Source organism: Cotesia glomerata, linkage group LG3 (assembly GCF_020080835.1).
Source record: "Cotesia glomerata isolate CgM1 linkage group LG3, MPM_Cglom_v2.3, whole genome shotgun sequence".
Taxonomy (NCBI): domain Eukaryota; kingdom Metazoa; phylum Arthropoda; class Insecta; order Hymenoptera; family Braconidae; genus Cotesia; species Cotesia glomerata.
This window is the reverse complement of record NC_058160.1, coordinates 27,180,106-27,205,105: the sequence shown is the minus strand read 5'-3', so window position 1 is coordinate 27,205,105 and position 25,000 is coordinate 27,180,106. Positions and strand designations below refer to the sequence as shown.

At 26.1% G+C, this 25,000-nt stretch overlaps 4 protein-coding genes across 9 annotated transcripts; all 4 read right to left on the bottom strand.

The window, feature by feature from the left end:
• Nucleotides 1-949: 949 nt before the first annotated feature.
• On the bottom strand, nt 950-5,566 carry LOC123261808 (dnaJ homolog subfamily C member 7-like). 4 transcript variants are annotated; one of them, XM_044723630.1, is made up of 13 exons: nt 5,255-5,566; nt 4,587-5,123; nt 4,393-4,511; nt 4,225-4,313; nt 4,030-4,154; nt 3,368-3,556; nt 3,181-3,299; nt 2,956-3,106; nt 2,719-2,883; nt 2,479-2,644; nt 2,259-2,402; nt 2,077-2,167; nt 950-1,328 (listed from the first exon to the last, which is right to left on the bottom strand). In XM_044723630.1, exons 2-13 carry the CDS (start codon nt 5,121-5,123, stop codon nt 1,190-1,192), a joined length of 2,034 nt encoding a protein of 677 aa, XP_044579565.1. In that variant the 5' UTR covers nt 5,255-5,566; the 3' UTR covers nt 950-1,189. The 4 variants fall into 4 exon arrangements, with proteins under 4 accessions (XP_044579565.1, XP_044579562.1, XP_044579563.1 ...); XM_044723627.1 differs by having other exon boundaries at nt 4,393-5,123; nt 5,255-5,565; XM_044723628.1 differs by having other exon boundaries at nt 4,393-5,125; nt 5,263-5,565.
• Nucleotides 5,567-6,711: 1,145 nt separating this feature from the next.
• On the bottom strand, nt 6,712-14,475 carry LOC123261807 (dnaJ homolog subfamily C member 7-like). Its single transcript, XM_044723626.1, has 10 exons — nt 14,019-14,475; nt 12,317-13,374; nt 10,626-10,711; nt 10,414-10,538; nt 9,849-10,037; nt 9,656-9,774; nt 9,268-9,583; nt 7,572-7,737; nt 7,340-7,483; nt 6,712-7,235 (listed from the first exon to the last, which is right to left on the bottom strand). The coding sequence occupies exons 1-10, from the start codon at nt 14,094-14,096 to the stop codon at nt 7,129-7,131; spliced, it is 2,388 nt and encodes a 795-aa protein (XP_044579561.1). The 5' UTR covers nt 14,097-14,475; the 3' UTR covers nt 6,712-7,128.
• Nucleotides 14,476-15,944: 1,469 nt separating this feature from the next.
• LOC123261810 (dnaJ homolog subfamily C member 7) lies at nt 15,945-20,503 on the bottom strand. Of its 3 annotated transcripts, none has more exons than XM_044723633.1 (10): nt 20,089-20,503; nt 19,891-20,001; nt 19,476-19,564; nt 19,260-19,384; nt 18,307-18,498; nt 18,075-18,193; nt 17,774-17,927; nt 16,588-17,065; nt 16,354-16,506; nt 15,945-16,250 (listed from the first exon to the last, which is right to left on the bottom strand). In XM_044723633.1, exons 2-10 carry the CDS (start codon nt 19,980-19,982, stop codon nt 16,144-16,146), a joined length of 1,509 nt encoding a protein of 502 aa, XP_044579568.1. In that variant the 5' UTR covers nt 19,983-20,001; nt 20,089-20,503; the 3' UTR covers nt 15,945-16,143. The 3 variants fall into 3 exon arrangements, with proteins under 3 accessions (XP_044579568.1, XP_044579567.1, XP_044579569.1); XM_044723632.1 differs by having other exon boundaries at nt 19,891-20,003; nt 20,092-20,503; XM_044723634.1 differs by having other exon boundaries at nt 15,945-16,226; nt 19,891-20,003; nt 20,092-20,503.
• Nucleotides 20,504-22,363: 1,860 nt separating this feature from the next.
• LOC123261220 (paired amphipathic helix protein Sin3a-like) lies at nt 22,364-24,636 on the bottom strand. Its single transcript, XM_044722764.1, has 3 exons — nt 24,462-24,636; nt 24,139-24,361; nt 22,364-23,285 (listed from the first exon to the last, which is right to left on the bottom strand). The coding sequence occupies exons 1-3, from the start codon at nt 24,494-24,496 to the stop codon at nt 23,031-23,033; spliced, it is 513 nt and encodes a 170-aa protein (XP_044578699.1). The 5' UTR covers nt 24,497-24,636; the 3' UTR covers nt 22,364-23,030.
• Between the last annotated feature and the right edge of the window lie 364 nt (nt 24,637-25,000).

Below are 25,000 nucleotides of genomic sequence, written 5' to 3'. Positions count from 1 at the left end.
AAATCTGTGGGTAGAATTGAATCAATTGGTGATAAATGTTATTGTTTATTAATATTGTTCTTTATCTTGAATGTTAATACAGTCTATTTATAGGAATGGAATAAATATATGGTGTTGGTCTTTCAAAAAAATTTATCTCGACTTATGAAAATAAAGTGAAGCGAAAGAAAGACTTTATTGAATGTTTTATAGATCGAACTATATTTATTTTTATAAAAAAAAAAAAAAGAAAGGTAGAAGTGATTATATTGAATGAGTATACTATAATATAAGAAATGAAAATGCGCTGTTGATATTCGAAAAATTTAATTATTTAATTATTTCAAAAGTATGTTAAGTCGCTGAGGTTTATTTTATTAAGCGATTTAATAGTTAGTAGTAATTTTTTGACGTTAAAAAATTCGCACAACCAAACTTATTCGTTCGAACAAATATTTATGATAATTGATAATCAAATGTGTGATAGATTATTAAATAAAAATTATTAAATTGATTGATTAAATAATTAAAGATTTTTCCTTCATTATTATTAACGGTTGTGTCAAAGATTAGATATCTAATTCATATTATTGAATTATAGGATTAAGACTGTTGTATCATTATAAAAAGAACAAAGCAACAAAGTAATATTATATTAATATGTCGAAATGATGAGTATTAGCTTCCAGTAGATTTCAAAAGTAAAATCTAAATTATTGAATTTAAAACAATCGAGTGTCATAATCGTTGAATTTCAGCTTTTAAAATTTTAAACGTGCAATCAAAAGAAATAAACATATATGTATAATGGAATTTAAATTTTTGTATAAAACCTTTATTTTTATTTTAATAACATTACATTTATGTAATTACTTTTATCATTGAATTTACAATGCGCGAATTGTTTGTAGAACTTTTATATTTCTTATTATATATTTTTTAATCAATAATTATTATTTTGAATCATCACTCTGTTGTATTATAGTATTTTTATTGTCACCAAAATTACAGTTATGTAAACGTAATAAACATTATATTTATTGTTATTACCTAATTTTGACTTGTTATTTTTCTAACATATTTTAATTAAACTGATATTTAAGAAATGCTTATGAAAAGCTGTACTTGGTAAGTTAAAATAGTTGTTTAAACAATATTTAAAATTTCAACTGATAATTAAAACCAAAAAAAAAAAATGAAAAAATAAAAATTAGTAGAAACGGTATCTCTTTCTGTTTATATGTGAAAACATAAATTTCATAAGATGTTCTTCGAAAGGACACTCCCAAGGTTCATCATCGTCGTCGTCATCGGCATCACTATCAGACTTATATTTCTTAGGAATAGAACTGGAAAAAAAAATTGTTTTATTTTAAAATTATCTGGAATATTTTTATCACAATTATTTTTATTCTGAGTAATTTTTTTCCTGAAATAATAATAATAATAATAATAATAAATTTATTTTATATTTTCTGGTTTGGGCCGTCCGAATTATTTTTTCAATCAAATTTACCTTTAATGACAAATTTAGATAAGAGTTTTAAAAATTGTTTATGCCTGGTAGGAAATACAGGCTAACGATATTATGAATAATTAGAGAAAAAAAATCGTGTATTAGACTGGATCGCCAACATTTATATATAAAGTATTATAAAAACCAGTCTTCAGAAAATAAAAACATTGTAAAAATAAATTTATTATTATTATTATTATAAGAGATAAAATTTTTACTTCAATCGTAAATTTACAAGCATGTATTATGAAGAACATTCCATGCTTGTAAAGGTGAAATTTTTTTATGAACTCCGTCGTCCATCTTACGGCATGAAACAAATTTTATTTTGTTTACTGAATTATTATTTTTTCGGTTACCGAAAATTCCTACTGAGTAAGGTCCTCCCTTTCCCTTTATCCTTTATTTCCCCCAATTCTCAAATTTGTCTAATGACAAATTTAGCTATGATTATGGCTATGAATTTTTTTATGAAAATTATTTCTATTGTGAGTGATTTTTTTTTCTAAAATTATAATTATAATAAAAAAATTTTTACTTCAAACATTATAATAATAAAATAAACATTATAATATACATACCCATTAGTAAGCGATCTGTAAGCCCGAGTAATTTCTTTGAACTTCTTCTCATTGTTAACTTTTTCTTCAAGAGAATGACTCGAATGACGATCTTAAAAAAAAAAAAAAATTCAGTTAAGATTTTATTTAAATATTAATTATTGACAATAACAATAATAAAGTCATTAAAAAAAAAAAATTACCGGGATGATGTAGTTTAGCTTTTTCATGATAAGCTTTTTTAATGTCATCCAAGGAAGCGTTTTTTTTAACTCCTAATATTCCATGATAATCGTTCTTAGCTTTAGCGAGTAATTTCTTGGCTTCATCCAATAATCTACGCGCTTCTAAAATATTAAAACATCAATTTAATAATTTAAAAAAAAAAGAAATAAATAGTCAATAAAAAATAAAATTATTTACCAGAGCTCGATTCAATGTTTTCCGCTTTAGTAAAATCAGCGACAGCTTCTTCATAATCGCCTTTTTCCATGTAATTCTGTCCTCTACGCAACAAAGCTCTATAATAATTTGGATCTATGATTAGAGCCTTCGTACATTCTTCAGTAGATCTTGAAATTTCATCAAGCTGATAACAAAAAAAAAAAAAAGAATAAAATACTAAAACCACAAATGTTATTAATACAATTGATAAATGAAAACCTTGTAAGAAGCTTGTGCTAGATTGTAATAGAGCTTCATCATCATTCTCTGATTACTCGGATCGATTCGCAAAGCCTCAGAATATATTTTGTGCGCTTTATTGTATTTCCTATGGATGAAAGCGTTATTCCCTTCATTTTTTTTATCAATCAGTGCTTTAGCGTTCTGTTAAAAATAAACAATTAATTAATTATACTATTAGGTAATTTATTTATAAAAATAAATTTAATTAATTACCTTGTATAACTTTAAGCCTTCTGAATGATCGGGTACTAAGCGAAAAACTTCCTTCAATTGTGAAATAGATTTCTCAGTATCCAAATAATAAAGACAGCGGCCGAGTAAATACACGGCATCAGGATTTGATTTATTGTGCTTAAGTACATCACTGTTTATGAATTGATTAAATTAATTAATTAATTAAAAACTACTGTTTATATATTTAAAAAAAAATTAATTTACTTGATTAATGGTTCAGCATCTTTATATTTTTCCATATGTACCCAAAATTCGGCTTTTTTCAGTTTGTAACTCATACACTGCGAGCTTACGGCTATCAACTTGTCCAAGTACTTGACAGCCTATAAAAATAATTAGTATAATAAAATCATCTATAACTAGCCATAAATATAATTTATATCACAGATACCTCAGCATATTTTTTTTCAGACGTCAACTTATCAATTTTATTCAAGTATCGAGTGGTATTATTAATTTTTTCTTTTTCGACACTTAATCGCTCGTTCTTTGCATCAACAGATTCAAGTTTTTTCACCCAAGTACCGGCTTCGGTGATATTACCCAGTTCAATTAAGCATCTGATTGCCCTTTCATGTCCCTAAAAAAATTGAATGTTATTTAAATTTATTTATTTATTTGTAAAGAAACGCCCTCGGCAATTTACAACAATATGTTACATTTTTAAGTGTAGAATGTTTAGTAATGTTTAAGATAAAAGACCCAGTTATTGACACTGGCCTAGTTATTGACACTTTCAATTTTATTTTAATTAAAAAAAAAAAGAAATCAACTCTAATAAATTAATAAATATAATTTTTGAATTATAAATTTTAAGATAATTAATTTTTTGAGAACATTTTATTTTTTTTTATTGGAATAATAAATTTGCAAGTGTCAAACAACTAGGTCAGTGTCAATAATTGGGTCTTTTACTTTATATACAATAAATAGCATCTGTAAAGAGAAGATAGGTTTAAGAAATTAAAAAAAATTTTTTTTTAATTTTAAAGAAGAGTAAAACAAAACAAGAAAAAAAAATTTTTTTTTAATTAATAAAGCATAAGTACATACTCTGACAAAAGTTGAGTTTAACTCAACAGATTTTTTTGCATCAGCCAAACCATCTTCATACCGTTCCATCATAATATAGCAAGCCGCTCGATTTCCATAGTTCAATTCCGATGTTGGACAAAGTTCTATGATAACAAAGTTATTAAACAAACTAGTAACAATTATTATTACTCTTACAATAGAATTAAAACTTACCAATAAGTCTTGTGTATTGAGATAACGCTAGTTTGTACTTTTTTTGTTTATATAATGTATTAGCCTCGTCCTTTTTCTCCTTCATCATTCTAAATTACAAATTTAATTATTCTATAACTATAAAAATAAAAATTAAAAAAAATAAAATATTGTTTTTATATTTTATACCTTTCTTTTTTTTCTTCTTCAATTTTAATAGCTGCTGACGGTGACGGCACGTTAGTCTTCACATTCAGAGGTACATTTTCAGTTGGCTTTGTTTTTGTTACCGGATCAATTTTAGAAACCTTAGGCGCTGATCTAACATTATTATTATTACTCTCACTACTACTACTACTATTATTATCATTTTTCTTTGGAACCTTAACATTAGTTTCTTTTAAAACATTAAAAGTAGCCTGGTCCTTTTTATTTTTCTCAGCTTTAACCGGCGAATCAGTTCCTTTGATATTCTCCTTCATTTTATTAGGCTTCACACCTTGGTGGTTGTTTGTTGCAGTGTCTTTCTTCATAGCGTCGCTGACGAGTGGCGTTTTTTCACGAAGAGTTCTGCAAACTCGCGCATAATGATTCTTTTCACCGCATTTCAAGCAAACTTTACCTTCAGCAGGACACCGATTCATTTTATGCCAACGCAATCCGCAGTTGAAACACACCATCATTTCTTTTTCCTGCTGATGCTTGTCGGTGGCTGAAAACACTTTTTCTTCATAATCTGCTGGAAAGTTAGTTCCACTGGCACCTCTGCAATTACTCGACGGACGGTTTCTCGTCTTTCTCAATTTTCTTCTTGGAGAACATGGAAATTCGCCGTACTGGGAGATAATATAATCTTCAAATTCTTGTTGGTCGAAAGACCAAATGTTGTGTCCGATTCCACCGAAGAAACTTCCGAACATTTCTAAAATTTACAATATTAATTTTAAAATTAAATTTCGGCTCTTTATTAAATATTTATATTAATATCTAACACAAAATTAATCAATAATCACCAAAAAGTATGTATTAATTAGGGAATATATAAATTGAAATATGTACTTGTATACTTGTGAAATAAGTATAATGGACGATAAAAAGTCAACTGTCGTTTGTTCTAGACTCGGTTAATATCATAATACATAACAATCACATATTAAACCAGCAGCACACGACACATAAAACAATCACACTCAGCTCGATGATATCTAACGCGCAATAATTTAAAGTCCGAACTTGCCACATCCACCGGCACAAAACAAAACGCGATCTGCTGAAAACTGACGACGATAGTTGAGGATAGTCTTTCAGGGAACCCCCTACTCTTCTATTTTAACGTTATGTTCTTCCAATAGTATTTGTAGCGACGGCTCTCAAATCAGCAGACATCTTGGAATTTTTCTTTATTGAAAAAATTATTTACATAAAAATTTTTTTTAATTTCACATCAGAAAAATATGAAAAACTATTTACAAGTGATTATTTATGAAAATTAAATTAGCCGACATCTGAAAAGTTTTAGAATTTATTTTTATTGAAAAAATTATTATAAAAAAAAATAAATGAAAATTTTCATTTGTAAAAAATTTGAAAAACTGTTAGTGCAATTTTTAAAATATATTTTTTTATTCTAATTTAATATATTAAAAAAAATTAAAAACGTCGGCTAACTTTAGTATTATGATAATTTTTTAAATATTTTTTTTTGGTTATTTAATTAATGAAAAACAAATAAAAAATAAAAAATTTCGAATTGTCTTCTAATTTTTGGATCAAGTCAATTATAATTAAAAAAAAAATATCTTTTAAAGTTTGCACTTACAATTTATTTTATTTCTTCATGTGGAATTCTTTTACTAAATTTTTTTAATAATAATTCAATTGTTATAAAAATCTTAAAAATTGTAAGATATATGTTGACAGTCATGAATGGTGTTTTTTTATAAGATGGAATAATTTGTAAGTAAAATATTTACCTGTAAATCAAGAAAATTAAATTAACAGACATTTGACAATTTTTTAGGGTTATTTTTAACAAATAAATTATTATAAAAAAAAATTTTTCGTGAAGAAATGTCTAAAAACTATAAATGCTTTTTTTTTAGTATTTTGATAGCAAAAATACATTTTTGCTGAATGAAATCTTAAAATTATAAGATGTCTACTAATGTTACTGCCATGTGTATATATTGATAAATAGGTATTAATGTATTAAATTTGATACTTTGTTTGAGTTGATTGTTTACATACTTACAACTTATGTATTTAATATTGATTATTGACTTGCATCCTTGGAATTTATTCTTAGAACTGATTTAAAAAAAATAAAACTTGCGGAAATCAAATAATTTATTAATTTTCAAATAAAAGAAAATTATAAATAAACATTATTTGATATTTTTTTGGATGACCGCAATAAACTTCGACTTCAAAGCCATTAAACAATAAATTATTATAATAATTTAAATTTGATAAAAAAATTTTTGTACTGCTGGGAATAAATATAAACAATTTTTGAAAAAATTTTTAATTTTATATTTAAACAACTTTTTTACAATGCGCTTTTTAAATCATGAACACACAAAACCGTCAAGTGCACTAATAAAAAATGCAAGTTTTAATTAGCAAAGTATATCCAGGAGTATAAGCTCAGAATACTCTTACACAGAAATTCTATGATAGAATACAATACTGAATTATAAATGATATAGCTTACATCCAATTTTAAAACATGTAAGAAAGACGTGAGTGAATGTCTTATTATTTTATTAATACTTTTATATGATAAAAAAATATATAATAACTAATAAGTTTAAACACGTCTTAACGTATTAAACTTGAATTTTTACACAAAAAATTTATTAGAGAAGTTACAAATATTTATAAATAATTGTAAAAAAAGTCCTAAATAAATAAATAATTATTTTTCTATGAAAACCCGTGTTTTGCTTGTAGTTGTCGGAAAGCTTGAGTTATTTTTTGGAATTTTCTTTCACTCTTAGCTCTTTGTTCGGGTGATGCAGTGGCATGCCGATCTGAAATTTAATAATAATAGAAGATAAGAAGAAATAATTAATCAGAAAGTAACTTATTGAATGAGTAATGTATGATTACTGTGTTGTATTAAATAAAAAATTACCTGGATGATATTGACGTGCCAACTGCCTGTAGGCCTTTTTAATTTCTTCTATGCTGGCATTTCTCGGGATGGCAAGAATTCCGTAATAATCTTGTTCGGTAGCAGCTAAAAATCTTTTAGCCAATTCTAACATACATCGACATTCTGTAAAAATTAACAATTCAATTATTTAATGTATTAATAAAAAATAGTTTCAAATTTTTTTTTTAAATATAAAAATAATAATAATTACCCATACTACTGTCAAGAGAATTCGCTTTTGTTAAATCGTACACAGCATCATCATATTCTCTTTTCTCGATGTAACACTGTGCTCTTCTCATTAACGCTTTAACGTAATTTGGATCAATACTTAAAGCTTGCGTAGCTTCATTGATTGCTCTATCAATTTGACGTAACTGTAACAATTAAAGATAAATATTACTATTATTATTATTATTATTATTATTATTATTATTATTATTATTATTATTATTAATGTATATTTAATATATGAAGATCGGTGTTTTAAATTTATTAAATCAAAGATAGTTAAAAAGATAGAAAAAAGTTACACTGAGTAAAAAATTACATATTTCTCTAATAATAATTGTCAAAACAAATTTTAAATGTTATTTTCACCTAAATTTTCTCTGATGGTAGGGTAAATACCCCAATAGATGGACAGATATTATTTCTAGAAGCAATTACATTAGTTTTAAGAACAAAAATCTTAAGTCGTTATTTTTTTTTATGTCTACAAGTAATTCTGAGAGCGAAAAGTAATTTTTTTTTTTAACTTTTTATTTAAAATAATAGCTTAAAAAAATTATTTAAAAAAATAATAAAAAAAAGTAAGATTTGTACATATGATTACGCTTATATTTCACTAATAAAGCTAGAAATATAATATTTTAATAATAAAATCGAAAAGAAATAATAGAATTTAGTGTCCATCTATTGGTGACACTTTTCTGACCTTTATCCAATAGATGGACATTGAGTTTATATGATGAATTTTCTTATTTTTTTTTTTTAATTTTATTGGTGGATCACTGTGAAAATAAGAGTAAAGATTATAGCAAATAGACATGTACTGAAAATGAAAGTATTATTATGGTTATTGAAGAAATTGAAGAGAAAAAAGAAAACGCTGAATAAAAGTGAAAATTGAGAGAAGGAAATTTAAAAGCAAAAGAGAACAAACCTATTAAAAGGAAGAAGAAGACAACATAAAATGTTTTTAACGTTGTGTTTTATAAATTTATATTGATAATTTATTAATTATTAGTATTCTTTATATTAATATATTTTATATGTTACTTTACATGAGAAAGCATCACGAGTTCAAAATTAATAAAATTACTTTATGATGTATTTTGAAAATTATCATCCGATTTATTACCTTTTTTCTTTAATTTTATCAAGCTTTATTTTTTAGTGGAAAAAATTAATAAATTAATTATTTCTGATATAAATAATGAATCGAAAATATCGCTTGTAAGTAGTGTCCATCTATTGGTATTGACTGTCCATCTACTGGAGATTTTGTCCATCGACTGGGGTTTTGAACTTTTTCTTACATTTTTCTTTTTTATTAATTACTACAACGTTTTACGAAGTTTTACTTATTTTTTCCTGGTTAATTATATATTTTTACATAAATATAATTTACTTTATCACAACTTATCTGTATATTACTATATTGTTTTTTTAATAGAACACGAGAGTTTGCTCAACCGTCCATCTATTGGGGTATTTACCCTATGAGACCTCACACCGATAAAATATTATGGTGAAGAAATAATAATGAAAAATTAGTCATTATCCAACAATTTGGATCGGGTAGTCTGGCTTATAATATTAACTATCTTTGATTTAATAAAATTATTATTATTATTATTATTATTATTATTACTAGACTTTTTAAAAATCAAAGGAATAATTACCCTATACGACGACTGGGATAAATTATTATATAAATGCATCCTAACTTCACGGCTCAAAGGGTTCATAGCTATCGCCTCGGAATAAATAGTATGAGCAGCAAAGTAAAGCTTATTATTGAAAGCTAAATTTCCATCTTTCTTCTTACTATTAACCTTCTTAGCGTGTTTGTAAACTTTTTGAGCTTGTGGGTGATCAGGTACTAAGCGAAGAATTTCCCTAAATTTTTCTATTCCTAAATCGGCATTTTTCTGATACAAACAATATGCATTTATGTATTTGGCTTCTATGTTCAATCTATCCGAAAGCAGTAATCCACTAAAACAAATAAAAATAATTATTAAAAAGTCCATTTTATATTAATGAACTAAATAAAAAAAAAATACTTACTTGGCTACAGCTTCAGCTTCATTGAACTTTTCTAAAAATATTAAATAATCTCCTTTCTTAAGTTTAAAGTCAGTACAGTGTGGACTGATCTCTGAGCATTTTTGTATATTTACTAAAGCCTGAAAAATTTAATTAGTTAATACTCAATATAAACATTTTTTTAATTGTATTAAAAAAAATAATAATAATATACCTCATTGTAATTCTTTTTTTTGTAAGCACCTTCAGCTTTTTTTAAAAATTCCGACAGTTGATCAAACTTCTTTTGCTCAGTCAAAACAACTGTATTCGTAGGATCTAATTCTTTCAATTTAGTCAACGCAGTTTTAGCCTCTATTAAATTCCCAACCATGATTGCGCACTTGGCAAGACGTACATATCCCTTTAAGTAATATATCAATTAAACCATCAATTTTATTCACAAATTTATTTATATTCAATAATTAAATAGTATTTTATTTTCTTCCAAGCAAGACTCAATAGCATTAACATTACTGTTTTATATTATTATCATTCTCTCATAAACTATCAATACAATCATTAAATTAATCTAGGTAATTAAAAAGTATAACTTCTTTGAGGATTCACTATCTGCTTTCATAACAAAGATAAAAAATACGATACTAAACAACTAATTCATTTTCATTTTCATTATTTATATTTATATTAAATTCAAACATCACTTAAAATATATTATTTTTACTATTAATGTATATTATTGATCATCGTTATTTTGCAATAAATAAATAAATAAATACCTTGGTAAATTGTGGATCAAGAGATACCGATGATTTAGCATCAGCTAAAGCCAGCTCAAACCGAGACAACATCATGTAACATGCTGCTCGATTACTATGACACGTTGGATTTTTCGGGCAGTATTCTGTATTGAAAAAAAAAAAAAAGTATACATTAATAATTTACATACTTGATGAATATTAATAATAAAAAATCAACTAATAAAACTTACCAATAAGTTTAGTATATTCTACTAACGCAGGTTCATACTTTCTAAGTTGATACAAATAATCAGCTTGCTTCTTTTTCTTTGATATTCTAAAAATAAAATTAAAAATAATCTATATTATTAAGAGAGTAAAATAAATTTTGTGTCCAGTCAATTTATGATGATAAGTATTTAAGCTGCATTCAAAAATGCTCTATCTCTAGATGCATAATTAAGGAATTACCTTGTATCTTGTAAACTATTGACATTTTTAAAGATATAAGCTCATCCCGATGTTACACTCATCGAGACCTTTCATTTGAGTACCCACATCAATTTTTCATATATTTATATATATTATATATATGTATATATGAAAAATATATCAAAATGCATGTGGGTACTCAAATGAAAGCTCTTGATGAGTGTAACATCGCGATGAGCTTATATCTTTAAAAATATTATAAGTTAACAAAATACAATATAGTTTCTTAATTATTGACATTTTTAAAGATATAAGCTCACCCTCATATTATACTCATTCAGAGCTTCATTTAAGGGGGGAGCCTGCTTTAGAGGCTTCAAAAAATCGATTTTTTTTTTTTGCATAAATGTCTTCCCAAACTATCCTAGAATGTGTCCCTAAAATTTCAGAAGCAAATTCAAAATATTTTCGGAGTTACAGGAGAAATAGTGAGCAAGCGTCGAGCAGGTATACGAGCGGCCGGATCGCTCGGAGTGCCCGCGCTCCGCCCCTCGATCTATTGTATATATTCCACCTATTGTAACTATTGTACGTATCCAAAGGGAAACTCTGAAGGGCAACTCTATGGACCAGGAATCGCTGATTAGCATATTATTGCGGTAAGTTCAATCACGATTTTTTATATACGAAAACTTTGACGCGCGATTTCTCGGTTTTTCATTTTTACGATTTTTCCTAATTGGCGGGAAAGATAGGGAAAAAACTAAACGTCCTATCGAAACGAGACAAAATTAATTGCATTCGGGATTGAATTCTCTTCTAGTTGAACCTAAAAAACCTTAAGAAAGTTATGATTAACCCACTTTTTAAACAATTTAAAATGAATTTTTTTTTTAATTTGCGAAAAATTGTTTAATTTCTCACTTTTTGTTGAATTTTCTTGGTTTAACTAGAAGCTATACTATTGAAAATAAAAATTTTTTTGGGTTTTTTGTTTCAGATGGAAATTGCGACCTGCATCTTTCCCGCCGCACGACACATGCACACTCGAGGCGCCTCGGCGAAATGTTTGTACCAGGCATAATATGACATATATTTTAATGAAAAAATTTGAGAAGACTGTTGAAATATATAACAATAAAACCTGAAAGTTTCGTTTTAATCGAATATTTCTTTCCTTCCCAAAAAGATCCTCGAAAAAATCGATTTTTTAAAGCTTCTAAATCAGGCTCCCCCCTTAAGTACCCACATCGATTTTTCATATATTTATATATATTACATATATGTATATATGAAAAATATATAAAAAATGCATGTGGGTACTCAAATGAAAGCTCTTGATGAGTATAACATCGGGATAAGCTTATATCATTATGCAATTTAACAAAAATCATTATTTAATAAAGCAAAATTTTATTTATTCATAGTTTACAAGTCACGCCAGTCACGCAGTGACTGCAAGGTTGTTAGTAAGTATTAAATCCTTATGAGAAGCATAAAAAATACTTACATATGATGAGGTATCTTCGATGGAGATTTTGTAGTAGTTTCATTACTTTTTTTAACATTATTATCAGCTTTATCGCTGCTGTTGCTCCTAGCTTTATCATTTTGATTATCATTTTTACTAACAAAACTATCAGTACTATTTTCAGTATTATTATTGTCATTGAAATCTTGTTTAGTGCTTAAACCAGTTGCACCACAATCGCTTGTTTGTACAGTCAAGTCCGAAAACTCATTAATTTCATTAACGCTTTTAATAGTTATTTTATTGTCGCTTTCGTTAGACTTCTCAGGAGACTCGGGAACCTCGCGAGTTTCTTTACTGTCATTTTCAACATTTATCAAATGAAAACCATTGAAATCAGGCTCATTGCCTGAATTGCTGTAAAGATTTTTTTCCGTGGACTTGGAACTCCTGCTATCAAAATTGAACAAACCATCCATCTCATTGATGAAATTTTCATCAATCTCTATACCATCTAAGTCTACGTCGTCGTCGTCGTCATCATCATTCAGGTCTATAGTAGGCATCTCGTCTCCGTAGTCTGTTTGTTTACTATTACTGTTACTATTGTTATTATTATTATTATTATTATTATTATTATTATTATTATTATTATTATTATTATAACTACTACTGTTACTGCTGTTATGATTGAATGTATAATATCCGTCGAAATTATATTTGTTAGTAAAGTTGTAGAAACTCGGGATTGGTTTAGTCGCACTGGAACTTGACTTATAGCCGTTCAGTTTCAAGTTGTAATAATGCTCGAAGCTTTTATTGTTATTGGTGGCTCCATAGTTGAAAGGACTGCTCGAAGACCTGGACATACCACTCGCAGTACCTCTGTCCCGAGTGGTATTGGTGAAATTGTAATTAAAATAACCACCATTGCTTGGTTTTTTGTGACTCGCACTGTTATTGCTGTAAGAAGTGTTTGAAGGCTTAGGTACTTCGTTGGGAGTTTTTTTGTTTATGCTCTCAGTTATTATTACTGGGTCATCATCATCGTCGTCGTCGTCGTCAAGAACTATTACTTCATCGCACATGAAAATATCCTTGAAAAAAATTTACGAGTTATTATATTGTAAATTATTATAAAATTGAAATTAAATAACATTTCATTATTCTTTTATTTTTATCAAAAAATAAATTAGAAAGTTATTTATAATTTTTTATGATATTAAAATTAGCAGACTTCTGATAATTTTTATAAATTTTATGACAAATTAATTATTATAAAAAAAATATAAAAATTTACACTTATAATTTTTTTATGAAAATTAATTTAGCATGTATTTAATAATTTTATAACAAATAAATTATGGCATCAAAAAATTAGAAAAAAAATTGATTTGTAGAAATTTTAAAAAATTAAAAATGCAATTTTTTTAAATAATTTTTCGGAACAAATTTTTTTGATAAATAAAATTAAAAAATTGTTAAGTGACTGCTAACTTGAATGTCATAATTTTTTTTTATTTCTACACGTGGGATTTTTTTCAATATATTTTAATTTTTATAAAAATCTAAAAAATCATTAGATGTCTGTTAAATTCAGTATCATAATTTTTTAGAGCTTAAATTTTTCATGCTATAATTTGTTGATAAATTTTTTAATATCATCATGTCTCTCAATTTCAGTGTCATAAATAATTTTAATAAATTTACACTATTAAAAAAAAATAAATATAATAATTACCTCATCGGCTTTTCGTTTTCTTTTATTGGGTTTTTGGGTGAATATCGAAAACGGGGTCCTTTTTATGTTACGACTCATATTTGGTAATAACCTATCACTTGTTTTATTTTATTTACCGTAAAAATTATAAAAATTTAATAAACTTTAATCAAAAAGTTCTAACTTAACTAGGAAATGCTTTAAGAAATATCTTAGAAATTTTAATTTATCTAAGTCATAAATAAAATTTTTTAAATAACTGTCAATATGTTATTTATAAAACCTCGACATTGTGATACACAAACATGTTATTTTAACTCTTCAAATTTATTTGTTTGATTCAAATATTTAAACACTTATCATATAAATGAAATTTTATTGACATTTTTATTTTGATATAAATTTTATTTTTAGGAATTCACTTTAATTATTATTCAAAGCATTATTGAAGGTACTACTAACTAAACCCCAAACTTGTTGCAATGCTAAGTGTAACTAGTGTAAGGTAACTTAACCTATACCTTTTTTTATTTTTTCATAAAAAGTAGAGAGACTATAGGTATCTTCCGTGTATACATTAATGATGTTCTGTGCATATTAGGTATAATGTAATAATGAAAATGTTTTCGTCAATGGCAGTCCGTTTATTTACGTTTATCGTAAGTAATATGATTTCATCTTTAATGAAATACAGGTCAATTGAATTTTAAATTATTTTTTATGACATTCAAGTTAGCTGTCACTTGACTATTTTTTAATTTTAATTAATAAAAAAATTATTTTTAAAAAATTGCATTCTTAATTAAAAAAAAATTTTTTTTATAATTTATTTGTTAAAAAATTATTAAGTCTCTCCTAAATTAATGATAATTGTTTTTTTTACAAAAAAAAAAATAAAAATATATTAATGTATAGAAATAAAAAAATAATAAATTTTATTCTTTTTATGGTAATAAAAAAATTAATTAATTATTATTGAGAAAGAAATAAAATAACAATGTTAAACTAAGTTTAATTTATTATTGAAAATTAATAATAATACATAATGTTTATTAGGTTTCCATAAAAGAAAAAACAATCTTCTTAGTTTTTCTAGCAGGTAATGTATAAAAATTTTATCGTTTTCCTATAAGTAATCCCTCGCTTACTTCTACAGAGGATTTGAACAATTTTTTTTAAGATTTATCCTTATTATTATTATTATTAAACTTATTAATTATTACATTTGGACTCATCGATTATGCACATTTATTTACGGTCAGAAAATAGTCGGGGTGTATCAACATGACAGTAAGCTTTGACGTTATTATGATTTCTATTTAACAATTCACTGACATTTTTAATTAACCGTGAATTACAAGCAAATATATATACATTACCTAATTCAATATTTTATTTTTTATAAAAAAACATTTTATCTAATAAATTATAAGTGACTAAAAATTTCATTCTTTTGTAAAAAAATATAATACAATTAAAAATATTTATAACGAATGTAAACGATCGTTTTTTTCAACTTTTCTTTCATTCTTAAGTATAGTCACTAACAGATGTAATTTCCAATTCAAAAAATGCTTCAAAAAATAAATAAAAACATACGACGGACTTGCATAAAAATGGATGCAATTAATTTTTTTTTTTTTTTAATTTAAATAGCTGTAGTTAATTATTTGTGATTTGATTTTCGAATAAATAGTTTGGTATTTTTTATTAATGTCAAATAGAACGCAATTAACGGCAGGATTACTCTCTAATTTTTTTTTGATTTTTTTTTTTTTTTTTTTTTTTATCAATGTTCTTATAATTAATACTACACGTATTCTAAGAGAACACAAGTTGTCATTTTATTGGATATTTTGAACAGTATATCATGTTTTATTGTGTCTTTAAACTTTTTATACTGTATAATGATGAGTTTTTATTTTTATTAAATCAGTATTATTATTGTTATTATTATGATTATGATTATCATTAATATTATTACTGCTATCATCATTAATTAAAGTAAAACAGTCGAACACACAAGCTGATGTGTTGTCTTAAAATAATAAACCGTGTGTTTTTAGTTGGATTCATAACTATTATGTCGGTAACTAAATGTAATATTTTTTTATAATTCAAAACTTCGGGCCCGTGATTTTGGGCATCAAAATGGAGGGCTGTCGTTGTATCCAGCAAACTGGAAGTGGAATCCACCGGTGTCAGGCTTTGAGAAGAAGGCCGCAAACGCTGAGTCAGTGCCAAAGTTAGAAACTGCAATAATGAAAGTATCAATTTAATTAAATCAATGCGTCACTCAACAGTTTATTCATTTGGGTAAATAAATAAAATGTTGAGTAAACTGAATAGTACTTACGATCAAAACCAGTCTCCATCTCATCTATGTCACCTCCTCTGTCGTATCTGGAGCGTTTTTTCGGGTCAGAAAGAATGGTGTAAGCCTCGCCGATTTCCTTAAACTTCTTCTCTTGTTCTTTCTTCTCGGTGTCGGAAGCATTTGAATGCCGATCTGAAATTTATTAATTAAAAAAATTAAGTGATAAAAACAAAAATTATTTTTGTTATAAACAAAAAATGAATAAATGAATACCTGGATGATGAACCAGGGCTCTTTTTCTGTAGGCTTTCTTGATGTCCTCAGTGGAAGCTGTTTTTTCAACACCCAGGATCTTGTAGTAATCTTTTTTCTTAGATCGCTTAAGTGCTTCTTTAGCTTCAAGAAGCAGGCGTCGGTTATCACGAGATTTATTTATCTTACACGCCTTTTCGTAATCGCGTACGGCATCTTCATACTCCTGAAGCTCCATATAACAGGCTCCACGTTTCAACAAAGCTTTCAAATAATTGTCATCAAGTTTAAGTGCTTCGGTACATTCCGTTATCGCTTCATTCAATCTTCCTAACTTGGAAGCAGTCAATGCACGATTGTAATGTAATTTAGTGTTGTTCATTTTATTTTGCGGATCGATTGTCAATGCTTCGCTGTAAAGATTATACGCTTCTTGGTATCGCCCTGCTTTGAACGCGACATTACCATCTTCTTTCTTCTGCTTCAATAACTTTGCTTTCTGAATAATAAAATCATACAATTAATTTACATATTTACTATTAATGTATATCACCGATCGTCGCTCTTTTGCAATAAATAAACAAATAAATAAATAAGGTAAAAGACCCCATTAGTGGCACTATAAGGAAGGGGGTTAACAGAATGATTTTTTTATTATGATTAAAGTACAAATATTGAATTTTTTTAAAGCAAAAATATATTCTTGATTACTTTTAAAAGACTCGTACTAGTGACATTTTTTTTTTTTTTAATAATATTTATTTTAAAAAAGGTAAATAAATAATTTTGTGATTCTATAGACTTTTCAAAATCTATAATGATAATTGCTAGTATAATTATATAAGAAAAATATTAAAAAATTCGCTTTTAAAAATGTGACCAATCTTAACCGAATTATTAAGAAATTTTAAATTTGCTTTGGGCTTCAGTTTGGTTGAAAAAGAAAATTTTTTTTTTACTAAAAAAATTTTTCCTTGAAATCAAAATTGAACATTTCTTTGATCTAGAGGTCTTAAAGATTAGAAATAAAATAGTCATAATAGAAATTAATTATTAAATTGGTTATATAAATAGCAAAATCAATTTAAGTGTTACTAAAAGGGTCCCCGCCACTAATGTGGTCTTTTATCTTAAATAAATAAATAAATATTTATATCCTATTTTGAATACATAAAATCAGTAACAAAATATATTTTTTTTTAAGTACCTTATACATCTCCAGAGCTTTTACGTAGTCAGGAGCAAGCCTAAGTACTTCTTGAAAGTGTGCAAATGCTCGATCAACATTGTCCTGATAATACAAACACACACCACGTACATAAGTAGCGTCGACATTTGACCGGTCTAAATGTAAAATGTCACTGTAACAAAAATATTTTAAAATCGATTAGTTAAATAGAAATTGAGAAGAACTGAAGCTAGAGTTTAATTATTAATTCACAGAACTAAATCTGGGAGCGATAAAAAAGTATAATAATAGAATTTAAAGTGCTGAAATAAACACTTACTTTGCTATTTCTTGAGCTTCCTGATACCTTTCCAAGTGAGTCAAACTTTCAGCTTTCATCAGCTTGAATCGCGGACAATATCTACTTACATCGCAGCAACGATCCATGCAGTACACAACCTAGAAGTTAATTAAATATTTATTATTGTTAATAACATGATAATCTAACAATTATAATGAATCATAAGGTTATCAAAAATTTATTTTATTAATTGAAAGACTTATGAACTTACTTTACGATAATCCTTGGACTCAAGTGCAGCGTTAGCTTCTTTAAGAAAACGCTGGACATAACTTATTTCCTGGGATTCTGTAGTAGTTGATTTAGCAGCTGTTGGATCTATTGTGTTTAATTTATTTAATAAGGTTTCTGCTTCAACTATCTCCCCCATTTTCAAGCAACACCTTATAGTTCTTGTATACCCCTAAAATTTTTAGATAATTTTTAATAAATAAAATTTGGCAAATATTTATAAATGGGGTCAACCATTTTAATTTTCATTTTTTTGAACGAAATTTCTAATTGATTTTTTAAATATATTTTTTTGTGAAAAATACATAAAAAAATGAATTAAAAAAAAAAAGTTGATTATCACAATTTTAACAAATTAAAAAAAAAATTTATAAATTTTTTGAAAATTGTGATATTTAACTTTTTTTTTTTAATTGTTCGTTTTTTTTTTATGAATTTTTCAAGGAAAAAATATATCAAAACATCAAAAAAAGATAAAATAGAAATTTTATCCAAAAACATGAGAGCCAATTTTTATTCCAACTTTTGAAGGAAAAAAAGCTATCGAAATCTTTATTTTTTTTTTTCACGACATTTTTTATCATAAATACACGGAAAGAACAAGATGACACTGGATATCATTCCAGATTACTCAGTGATATTTGTGGTGAAAAAAAATTTCAGATAGTATCTAGAAAAATCCAGATTATACGGCGTGATATCTGGAATATACTCATTGTAATCTGGATTATATTAGCTACTATCTGAAATTTTTTTTCACTCAGTATAATCTGGAATGATATCAAGTCTCATCTTGTTATTTCCGTGTACGCTGTAAAAACAAGCAGAGTACAAAAACATTTGAAAATGTTAATTTTTCACTTAGTTAAGGCCCAAAAAAATAGAGTTGACTCTGCTTGTAAATAATTACCAAATATTTTTATAATTAATTACCTTAACAAAAGTCGGGTCAATCTCGATACTTTTTCTCGAATCAACCAAAGCTTCGCGATACAACTCAAGCATCATATAGCATGCTGCCCGGTTACCATAATACTTGGCTACATTGGGACAGTACTCTGTAACACAATTGAATAAAAAATAATAATCAATATACTTGTAAGAAGCATTGTATTTAATTATCAAGACAACTTAATGTCAATAAATTACCTATAGCTTTTGAATAAGACGCCAGTGCTGATTTGTATTGCTTGTCAGTATAGTACTTTTTGGCTTCTTCCATTTGAATCTCAGCCAGTCTGTAATTTATAAATAATTACATCAATATTATTTATCGCTATAATTTATCATCAATGAATTAATAAATAAAAAATCAAGTCCTTGAATTGATAAAATTGTGAAATAATCATAAAAAATCGCTTGTACTTAATAAGTTTATCTTCAGAAGGCTGAAATAAATATTTTAAAAAATTACAAGCTTGTAATGAGTTTATTTGGCATGTATGTAAATTTTACAAACATAAACTACGGAGTCACGTTGGCGTGATTAAGTACGTGGGCACTATTCATGTATAGTGCGTAAAGTAATGACGATAGTAGAAGTAGATAGAAAAAAAATACTCACTCTTCAGCTGTATTTACAGGGCTGTCTTCAGAGTCGGAAATTACTATCTCGTCGTTAACATCCATGTCTAGGTCCATAACTTCATCGGCCATGCTGATATTAATTTATTTCACCTAAATAAAATAAAATGACATTTTTAGGCTGGAGTAAAAATTTTGAGGCTCAAAAAAGGAAGTAATTAAATGTAAGTAGAGTACATACGCTGATATATTATTACAGTAGCAACTGTTTAGCTGTTATTTGTGATATGATGAATTCCCTTGAATGGCCTTGTTCAGAATATACAAGAGCTTCGATCGCGAACAATCACGAACGTGTGACAGGTTAATTTACGAATATACGTTAGAAATTCTTTCGTTTTATTACAACTAACTCAGCGTACCATCAATACGGATGTAAAATGAACAAAGGGGTACTGAACTCTAAAAATATATGTGTGAGTAATAAAATTTATAAAATTGACAAGTAAATACACTATTTAATGCCCGCGATCTGTACGAATTATTGTAATTTACGTGCGAGATAATAACTCAAGTTAGATTAAACACGAAATATGACCCGTGTGCTCGGGGTATTTAGCACAATGGCTGAGAGTACACCATCAGGTTCATGATGCAAGACTCCGAATGATTTTTTTAGCGCTCACAGCGAACTCTGTTGGTCAAATTAATTACTGACAGTCGGCATTGAAGTTTGCAGTGTGACGCTAAAATAAATTTTAACTTGAGTAATTTTTTTTAATTATTATAATTATAAAGGAAGAAATATTAAAAATTTTATGTTTAAAAAAATAAACTCTTGTTTTTAAATAGTTTATTGAAAAATTTTTCTATACTAGAAATTTTTTAATAAATATATAATGTAATAAAAATAAATTTTTCGTTTAATATTTATGATTTATTTAAATAATTGATTGTGCAAAATATATTTCAAGATTAAATTACTTTTTGTTATCTAAGAGCTACATGGTTTGTTTTTTTTATACACTAACACTTAGAGGCCCTTTTTATTAATTTAAAAGATACTTTATATTTATATTTTATATATATTAAAATATATATTCATTTATATTATAAATAATCAAGCATACCAGCTCAAAATTGCAAGTTACTTGGTAATTCTGTCTTTATATATATATATACTTATATTAATATTTATACATTTATATATGAATGTGTATATAATATAAAATCTCATTTCCCATTCGTAATCATGTAACTGTACAAAATACGAGATCCTTTTGCTTTAATTTTTTACATCTTTACATAAGAAATATTATACTTGATTTATTTTTTTTTTATTTTTTTTTTTTTTTTTTCGGTAAAAACTATAAAACAAATTTATCAAATGATTTATAAATATCGCAGAATTTTTAAGAATAATTATTATTTATTTTCAATACTTTAATTGCCAGATTAAAAATGTAACAAGTTAATCATTTGATAAATTAGTTGTTAATATTGTACTATACAGTAAAAAATGCTTCCTTACAATTATAATAATGGTACATTAATTAGTATTATTTAATAGCACATGTAACTCAACAGATAATTATATTACACTCGTACTACATATTTATTATACTGTATTTATATTTATGACTATATCTAATATTGTTTGTACAATATAAATTATTGTACAATTAACAAGTATTTAAAATTAATAATTAATTATATTGTGCGCGTGTGTGCGTACATTAGCGCTTGTCAACATATTTATTACTGATCATTAATATTAAAATAACAATAAAATTGTCACACTTTCCAAAAAATTAAGGTAAAAAAAAATAACATATCAATAGTTTTAACAAAATTACTTTTCTAATTAATTTTTTTTTTTATTATTACACTTCAAGAAGTTGACATCAAGTCTTTTTATTACACATAAACGAGGATAAAGATTAAAAAAAATACATAAAAGTCAAAATACTTTAGAATTGTCACAAAAAATCAATACTTATAAAAAAAATGTTTAATAGTATTTCCAAATCCTCGTTAAGAAACGCAATATATTTATTTTTTTTTTTTTTTTTTTTTTTTTAACAATTCCAGATTATTCTTAATATAAATATTATATTAATACTACTGAAAAATGAAAATGCTTATCGCTTGTAAATCTATTTTAAAGCTATATATTAAATCAAATTCAAAAATTCATAGATATATATTATATACGATATACATTTAAAATAATCTAGATCAATTTTTATTTATTAGTTAATATTATTAAAAATAAATAGAAATATATATTTTATAAAATTATACTAATAAATATATATATTTCTATTTATTTAATTAATTATAAATAGATGAATATTTTGTACATTATTTCGATTGATAAGTTTTAATTTTCTATTAAGGCCATGACATCTTGTACTGAGTATTTCAAAGAGGTGATTGTCCTCATTTAACAATTAGATGGTCCATTAATAAAAAATAAACCAACCTTATATTTATTACTTTTTTAATTTTTCAATAACGAGATAATTTGGCTTCCGAATTGTGAAAATTTAAAATTAAAAAAACAAAATCACTTTTAATATAAAAAAAAAAAAAAAAAAAAAAAGTATATATAATATTAAAAAGAAAAAAAAATTTACTACAGTGGAATGCAGATAAATGACAAAAAAATTAATTAGTATAATAAAATCGGAAATATTTTGTCATTTACATAAATTGAGCATTTAAGACCTTAATAACATTAAAAAATGTTTAAGAGATATAAGTTATTGTTATTACTAGACTTATACATTATTTTATTTACCTATTATCATTTAAAGGAAAGTATAGATAAATAATTTTATTATTAATCACTTAATTAATTAATCAACTACATTTTTGAAATTCCATCTGTATTGCTTTTCGAGATGTTGTAAATAATAATCAGGGGACATATTTATCAGTCAAGGCCTTTTACAACGTCTCTACAGTTTCATAGATCATATCTTACTCTTGATATTACACTGATGAGAAGTAAATGACCAACAAGATCTTCGGAAGGAGAATGTCTGCACACACACGCACCTGTGTACTCAATTGTACCAGACACTGATATAATCACAGTAGTGTTTGTGTTCATCTTAAAACAATCTGCTGCTGTTTCATTGTCGCGAGCGAACAAAGAAACTAATTTCCGTAAAACTATGTCGTTTGTTCCGACGTAGACGTTTCAGAGTTTAATCGCTCAACTCTATATCGGTTGTAAGGCCGATATGGAGATCGACTCTGATCATTATCAACAATCACTCGTGTTCTGTGGGGAATTAAATTTTCATATCGACCCATCATCCAGTCAATACACGACTGATGCTGTCCGTCTCCGACGTTTTTCGACACCCACTTCTGCAGCCATCCGTGAAATTTGTTGTTTAAATTCTTTGTTACGGTTAAATGAGACTGAAATAAGATATTTAATGATAAGTTATTTTTTTCATTGCAAATAATAATAATAATAATAATAAAAACTAGCAACCTTGCAGTCACTATGCGACAAATAAATAAAATTTTGCTTTATTAACTAATGACTTTTGTTAAATTGCACTGTATTTTTTTAACTATTAACGTTTTTAAAGATATAAGCTTATTCCGATGTTACACTCATCAAGAGCTTTCATTTGAGTACCCACATGCATTTTTGATATATTTTTCATACATACATATATGTAATATATATAAATATATAAAATATATCAAAAATTGATGTGGGTACTTAAATGAAAGGTCTCAATGAGTGTAATGTGAGGGTGAGCTTAGATCTTTAAAAATATCATTAGATGACAAGATTCAATGTAATTTTTCAACTATTGACATTTTTAAAGATATAAGCTCATCCCGATGTTACACTGGTCAAGAGCTTTCATTTAAGTACCCACATGCATTTTTGAAATATTTTTCATATATACATATATGTAATATATATAAATACATCAAATATATGAAAAATGGATGTGGGTACTCAAATGAAAGGTCTTGATGAGTGTAACATCGGGATGAGCTTATATCCTTAAAAATATCAATAGTTCACGAGATACAAGATTATTTCTTAATTATGTATCCAACGATACCAAATTTAACCGTAAAAACCCATTTTATCACATAAATAGATTGACCATAAAAGTTTGCTTATTCTCTTCATAATATAGATAATAATAATAATAATAATAATAATAATAATAATAATAATAATAATAATAATGATGCTTCTTATACAAATGAAAATTAACAATAAAAAATGAATCAATAATCTCACCTCTTTAGCTCGCGTGAACGCGTTTTGTTTGTAAAGAAAGGCCTCTTTACTCACGACATAAAGCATATGATAACGATTGGGATTAAATGTACATTGAGTCTCATCCAATGCGATCATATCATCATTGTCATTTGTCCCTGTCATTCTTAATGTCGCTGACCCTTTCAATATATCATTGTCAACGTCCATCTCTTGTTCACCCTTTCCACCTTCAGTCGAGCTCCTATGAAATAATCAATTTATATAATTACAATCTTCTGTTCCAATTAACTAAAATAAATAAATTAATAAAATATTGATTAGTCTATTTATTTACTACTTACTCAGAATTTTTATCGGGGTTATTCCGTAGTTTCATCGTTCTTCCGGAGTGTTTTCTCGACTGTCTAACATTTCTAGACAGAAATACAGGCTTGCGACCAACACAATTTTTTCCTAGCGAGCTCCAACCGTTTCCTTCGACCTAAAACAATTATAATTATTCGTAATTTCTCTTGAATTATTTACACTTATTAATATTAATATCAATAACAGTAAAAAATAAAATTTCTACTTGTTTATCATAACTCGGAATAAAAAAATAGATGCATTAATTTAATCATGTTAATTATATTTTTTTTTAAGTAAAAAAAAATTTAACAGGCAGTTCACTAGATAAAATATTTGTTCTAAATTTTATTTAAAGGGAATTTGATTAAAAAATTTATTCAATTGTTCATTAACAGCCACTGCCATGAATAACTTGCAAGATTCGTTGAAACGGATTTTTTTCTAACAATGTGGGTGGTAATGCATGCTTGATGAAGTGAAAAAAGCTTAGAATTGAAATGAAGCGAGTGATTATGAAAAGCGAAAATACTTT